The sequence below is a fragment of the Porites lutea genome, chromosome 3 (genome assembly GCF_958299795.1).
Source record: "Porites lutea chromosome 3, jaPorLute2.1, whole genome shotgun sequence".
Lineage (NCBI taxonomy): Eukaryota > Metazoa > Cnidaria > Anthozoa > Scleractinia > Poritidae > Porites > Porites lutea.
The window spans coordinates 51,534,745-51,541,631 of record NC_133203.1 but is presented as its reverse complement, the minus strand read 5'-3'; the positions used below and the strand labels follow the sequence as shown (position 1 = coordinate 51,541,631).

At 37.4% G+C, this 6,887-nt stretch overlaps 2 protein-coding genes across 2 annotated transcripts in view; one reads left to right on the top strand and one right to left on the bottom strand.

The window, feature by feature from the left end:
- The first annotated feature begins 354 nt into the window (after positions 1-354).
- LOC140932484 (uncharacterized) lies at positions 355-5,606 on the top strand. Its single transcript, XM_073382091.1, has 4 exons — positions 355-420; positions 576-647; positions 2,468-2,640; positions 4,678-5,606. Exons 2-4 carry the CDS (start codon positions 628-630, stop codon positions 5,370-5,372), a joined length of 888 nt encoding a protein of 295 aa, XP_073238192.1. The 5' UTR covers positions 355-420; positions 576-627; the 3' UTR covers positions 5,373-5,606.
- A 61-nt stretch (positions 5,607-5,667) lies between these two features.
- LOC140931427 (ankyrin repeat domain-containing protein 54-like) overlaps positions 5,668-6,887 on the bottom strand; it is a 3,594-nt gene continuing 2,374 nt past the window's right edge. Inside the window, exons 3-4 of the mRNA XM_073381249.1 lie at positions 6,577-6,887; positions 5,668-5,832 (exon numbers count right to left, since the gene is read on the bottom strand). The exon at positions 6,577-6,887 is cut by the window's right edge and continues 465 nt beyond it. Coding sequence (XP_073237350.1) covers positions 5,758-5,832; positions 6,577-6,887 — 386 coding nt within the window. The 3' untranslated portion in view covers positions 5,668-5,757. The remainder of the gene's footprint in view (positions 5,833-6,576) is intronic.

Below are 6,887 nucleotides of genomic sequence, written 5' to 3'. Positions count from 1 at the left end.
TTAACACTGACCAAGACAGAAAAGGTTCAGTGTCCAAACAAGTGTCATTGCAGTACTGATTTCACCACCGTGAAATGCCGAGGCTTTGATAAATTTCCTGTCCTTGACTTTGCTGCTGGTGTGCGCACTCTGTGAGTGATTTTGTTTTGTCTCTTTTTCAAAAACTCAGTAAAGTAGTGTGCGGGTATATAGTTCCTTTCATCAAGTACTTTATATTTCAAGTAACTCAACCGCAGGAGAGACCCTTAGTTTGCTGAGTTTCCGTACATTATAAGCACTGTAGCTTTTAATGCTAATGCGCCACTTCCGAGAAATAAGATTTTTAAATAAAGTGTTATCTGCCTTTAGGGATTTGTCCCGAGGCCAGATCTCGGATATAGAGAAGAAGGACCTCGAAGCCTACAAGAACTTACATTTCCTGTAAGTAGTTCATTATTAAAAATCCCACACTTCTCGGTGAACCATTTTACGAAACTGTTTATTGGTGTCATAAGCTTATTTAAAACAATTTCGCTCTTTTATTTAACATAAGCTTACTTGAGTTTAATAGCTTTTAATGCGTTTTATCTATACAGGGATATAAGACACAACCAAATAAAAAGTGTCTCTCCAGGTTTATTCAGCGATATGACGACTTTGAGGGAACTGTAAGTGGCCTGATGATAATAAGAGCTATTTTTTATGCCAAATATTTATGATTGAAACTGTTACAGTATGTTGCCCAGTATCCGGACACTTCAGTTTAACATCGCAATAACTTTCCTTTGTTGATCGCAAGAGCTCCGAAATTTGACCCAGAGAAAATCTATTTAGTCCTTAATATGACAAAAGACAAGTTAACTTTTTTGCCTCTGGTTCCATCGCGAAATTAATATTTTTGCAGAGCTCTTGTGTTGCTCAGTATCCGGACAGCTGGCCCAGTATCCGGACACAACAATAACAACGTAATTGTACATAAATTTCGACAGGTAAACGACTTATAAGCTTCTCTTGCACTTGCTAAGTAGTCTTGCAATCGATTCCAAAATATAACCTACAGTAGCATCGTGAAATAAAACATAACAAATGACTGGGGTATGGTGGGGAACGCGAGCGGTTGTTTAATAGCATAATTCTTACTCTTACTCTTACTCTTACATCCGTGGACATGCCGAAGCCGCGGTTTGCTTGTTCAATTACCCAATCTGCAAACGAATTTTTTCTTCATTTTTTATTTGAAAGAAAAAAAGCTTGGCGAAGGGGCCTCAATGCGACGGTCAAAGGTCACTCTCCTATTTAGTCTGACCTGCAGTGTTGATTTCTTCATGCTCAGTCCCTACAGACCCTACAATAAGCCTGCTTTTCTAGCACTAATCCCTCCTTCTTTCACATCTCTCAAGCCCTTTGTGACATGTTTCAGACCGTTGCAACCCCATTACAGCAGTCACAACTGGGGAAAGTATGAGAATTCCAGGTTCAACTTCTATGCTTTCGGTTAAATATAGAAAATGCAGTCACGCGAAACAAGAGGAGCACACGAAATCAAGTTGCCTCAGAATGAGTGAAGAAAATTTCCGTACGGAGTTGAGTAGAATTCCATTTTACGACTATATCATATATCCTAAGCTTTAATTATAGTTATAGATATGAAATAAATCTTATCCGGATAATGTACACGGCTAATTCAGGGCTAATTCATCGATTCTGTACAGCAAAGAAAAAACTGTCCGGATACTGGGCACCTGACATCAATACTTAGTGAATGTTTCTGGGCTCCGTTATTCCAAACAAATCGAATTTCAAGGAGAATTAATAAACTTTCTGAGAACCTGACTTCTTTAAGTATCTTCACGTTAAATATAAAACCGTTTCTTTGAAAATAAGACATATTACCAACCCTTTTGTGGGCAGCACTAATTTTACTGCGCAGTAAACAGCGTAAATATTAGCCATGAAATGTTTATTCACCTAAACAGAACGACGTCTTCTGCGACTGTTTCGCAAGCTTTCAACTCGCCAAAACCTTTATCTTAAAGCCGAAATGTTCAGCTTTCATTCGAAATACTTCGTTTACCGATAACTGAAAAGGGCGCCTCAAAAATTGAGTTTTTTGTTTCAAGTGTCCGGATACTGGTACCGTCCGGATACTGGGCAACATACTGTACATAAATAGTTTTCGGACGACGCCACTTAACAAGCTGCCTGCCTCAGCAACAGGGTCATCTGAGTATTAGTCTGAAACTTATAATGTGCCAAAGGCCCACAGTTGAGAAAAGGCTGAAGGTTTCGAAATGCTGTTCACAGGCAGGTTGTTATTCTATGTGGGCACATTGTTACATGAAAATATGTTTCCTGTGTTCGCAGTTTGCTTAACATCTATGATTGTTATGTTTTCGTGTTAAATAAACCACCTTTATACTGCGTTACCCACAATTTTTATATTGTGTTTAAATAATCTACAACTGTTTTAAAAATACTTTTGTTTTAGGTATGTTTCTTATAATCCATGGTCATGTGACACAACAACGCTTCATGTATTGCAAATGGAGCTAATTGCTCTGGCAGACAAGAACTCACATCTCAATAACTTTGATGGTGGTAAAATGGAGTGCTTTGATCCACCAAACATGAAAGGAAAAAAGCCACTGCACTCAGCTCATTGTAAGAAAATATTTTTTGTTTTTACTGTATCTGCATAGAAGTGAACTGTATTGGGTCAAATATGTACTTCTTTTCAAGCTGTAGGCAACGGTACTGAAGGTTTTGTCTTCCTCTTTATACTTGGGGTTCAGTGCAATGGGACAGCTGACTTGTCTCAACAGTGGGAGGCCAGGCCAGGGGTTGGGGGGATTCCTTAGGGCATTAAAAACAGGGTTGTTAAAAACAGGTGCGAGATTAAAGCTTGAGCTGTAATATGGACTACTGTTTCTCTTTGATTATAATAAAACACTCCTGAGAGTGGTATTGGAGGCAAAAAGAATCTTGAATACGTGCATGATGTTCCTGGAAGTTTTCCAAATTAGGAGTTATTAAGAAAGGTTCAGAGAATTTCATCAGTAAAATTCCAGGAAGTATCAACCTTCAGGAAATTCCAAACAAAACATTGTTGGGGACAGCACGTATTCTATGAGATAAAACTACATGTATGCATGTAATTATAAATCAAACCACTATCAATAAAAGAAAATTGTATTTTTTTTACTATAGCAACAGTCAAGGTCCTACATGTACATAAACTTATGAAAGGACGTATGGCTGATCAACACCAGATCCCTGCTGGAGTAATAGCACTGTCAGTATTCTTGGTGATGTTGCTGTTTACTGCTGTAGGTGGAACTGTCTGGGTGTTCAGAGAAAACTTACAAGACTTGTTCATGTGAGTCACCAAAAATCACCAAAAAAGGTGGTCTTTTACAGCGTTCACACAGTCTTTAAAAGTCCTTAAATTTTAAGCGAAGTCATTGAAAAGTCACTGAACTCCATTTATCCTGCAAGTCCTTGAAAATTCCTTGAATTTTCGTCAGCTTTGAATGTAGTGACCTGGAAAGAATTCTTTGATGCTTTTTTTTGGCGCTCTATGTCTTAAGCAATAATTAACTATCAGTTTACGACAAGCGAACTGAAAGAATGTAGAGAAGTTAGTGAAGCAAACAGTTCAAGCCTTAAAGTCTTATTAGAATAGACTGGGAATGTGCTAGCCTGAATTTCATCCCATTACTTCAAGTCGTTATTACTCCCTCAGAGGAGAAAACAACTCGAAGCAATCGGACGAATTTCGATCAGGCTAGGAATGTGCATTTTTGTACAATCTGTGAAATTATATTCCTAGTAGTTGGTCCTTGAAAATCTAATGTGGTCCTTAAAAAGTCCAAGAAAGGACTTGAAAAATGGTTGAAATTTTTTGTATGAACCCTGTTTTCGAATAAAATATATTGCCTTTGCCTAAACCATTAAGTCTAACTGCTGAACTCATGGTTTATTCTATTTACTTTATATGTAAAATTTATAAAAAACATGACAGTTAACATGATCATGAGGGGTCATCATATACTAGCATGCAAGTCAAGGGTTAGCAGATTTACAAAAGGTTACTCTCTGAAACTTGAACAGGGCCATTCTGTCCTAAGAATCTGTCTGCCTGTTGTTGCGGGGTAAAGGCTGAAAACCATATTTTCTCAATTAAATCCCCACTAGCTTTTAATATTCATTCTTAGTCTTGCAGACTCGAGGTTAAATGTTTGAATTTATAGTTTGTTTGGGTATGCTGTTTCTACAGAATAGTTTTGAGGCCTTTTTCTTGATAACCCTGTACCTTGCCTTTACACCATAAGTTGGCACAAATAAACGTCTTAGGGGTTTATTTACAACTTCCCATTTAAGACCCAGGGTTACTCATTAAAATATATAAAAAAAAATGGTATGTTTACATTTGCCTTGATTCGATTCATAGGAATGTTTGGAGACTCAAGCCTCAGAGTGATCCAGCAAACAAAATGGAAGCAGGTGAGATGTACAAGGACCTGCTAACTTCTAAAACAAGCAGCAACAAAGGAGTAGTTGATGCAGGGAAGAAAACAAAACCTAATGGCCAACTTGATAACAAAAGCATTTTGATTGACAAGAGGAAAAAAAGGAGTCACAAGTTACAGGGCCTTCCAGCCTCTCATGGTAACAGTGCATTATGTTCTAATAACAAAGCAAAAAACAAGAAAACTCCTGATGAGCTGAACAAGAAACGCATCTTGTATGAGAATATGAAAAAGCGGCGCCGCATGTCACAGGGCCTTCCAGCCTCTCAGAGTAACAGTGCATCAAGCTCTGATGAAGAAGCAACTGTTAAACCAGCAAACAACAAGAAAATTCCTGATGAGTTAAGTAAGAAAAGCATTTTGAAGGAGAATATGAAAAAGAGGCGTCGCATGTCACAGGGCCTACCAGCCTCTCAGAGTAACAGTGCATCAAACTCTGATGATGAAGCAAGAGTTAAACCAGCAAACAAGAAAACTCCCGATGAGTTAAGCAAGAAGAGCATTTTGATGAAGAATATGAAAAAGTGGCATCGCATGTCACACGGCCTTCAAGCCTCTCAGAGTCAAAGTGCACCAAGCTCTGATGGTGAAGCAACAGTTACACCTGCAAACAACAAGAAAACTCCTGACAAGTTAGAAAGTGAAACTGTTCTGATTGACAGTATGAAAAAGAGGCGTCGTATGTCACAGGGTCTCCCAACTACTGATGTTAAGGGGGAATCAAACTCAGAAAATGAAGCAGAAGTTAACTCAATGTGTAACCTTGAAGAGAGAATGAGCAGACAGAGGCGACAATCATGTGGTTTTGCAGAGGGAGAAAACAGCAGCTTTAGTGAAGAAGATAGTGGATTCACACCACAGTAGATGTGTACACTTTTCTATGATTAAAACTCATAATTATGTATGTAGGCTTGCGAAAGAACAGTTCTTGATGAAAGTGGTCAGACATTGTTCTCAGTGGACCATAAATTTGACTGTAATTTTCTTTCATACATACTACATTTAATGATAGTAATCTGTTCAAAAAGCTTGATATGGCATACAAATAATATTGCCAGCCACTTGAGAATATACTTGCAAAGACGAAATACATGTACTGGTACTTCTCTTCCTTGGATTTACCTTGTCTTGGAGTGGAAATTGTATCTTGCAAAAATGGTAAAGTAAAATAAAAAATCGTTTTATTTTTATTGTTGTTTAATGTAAAGTATAAGCTTTGAATGTCATTCGATAATAATGGAATGAAACTCTAGGAGACTTTATCACCATGTTGAGATAAATTCATTGCAGTAAAGCTTGCCAGTAAACCATGAACTTCATCTACCTGCAATTAATCAATAACATCATTCACCCTGTCAGCATAAATGTTAACCCCAAATAAAATATTACATAAAGAGAAATGCAGTAAGCCAAAGACCCCATTGTTCATTGACAATTATTAATTGGACACAACAATGAATTAGAGTTTTACACATACAGGTATAATCATTATTGTGTGTTATCTAAAAGATGAGCAAGGCAAGTGGTGCCAAAAGTAATCCAGTTAATTATCACTTTTCATGATGTACAATCACGCAATAAAATCCATTCTGTATAGATTTAAACCTCCAGGGGTAACCACCTTGTTAAAATTTCATGTAAATGTAATTATTTTGTTTAGGCATGAAACACTAAAGACCTCCAAATAACACATTTTGAAATGGTTTGAATATGCATATCAGAATTTGGAAGTGTTAGCATTTTTAGTGAAGGTGGGGGACCAGCACTACTTGAAGAAATTAACACCTCGTGGACCCAGCAAAGACAAGAACCAACAAAACACTCAACTCCATGTAAGGTGTCATAAGAATCCAAAGTATCCAATTTTCCTGGTCAGCTCCCCCAGGCCAGATGTATGTAGCTGACCACTTTAAAATTAAATTGACTTTTGGAGCAGTTGTTTACAGGCATTTTAACTGTGTTCAAAAACTATGAACATTCAAACTTAAAATAACCTATAATGCCACAATTGATTCACATAGACAACTTAATCAGTATATTGAGTGTAGTAATGTTACTTATTACAAACCTCTTCAGTAGTGACTGATTTTCCAAGCATACCAGAAATATTATCTAGTGTCTCCCCAGCTGTTTTGTTTCCAAGCCTCAACATGTATGCCCTGATCAACTCTATAACTTGTTTTACTTCCTCACAGTAAACCGATGGTCTATCTCTTATTTTCTGGTCACCATGAAGAACTCTTAACCTAGAGTATGCCAGATCAAGAGGTGTTTTTCCATTAAAGTCAGCTGCAATTACATTAGCACCAGCCTGCAACAGTAGTGTTACTATTTTTAACTGGTTTGTACATGCTGCAAGATGAAGTGGTGTATTTCCAT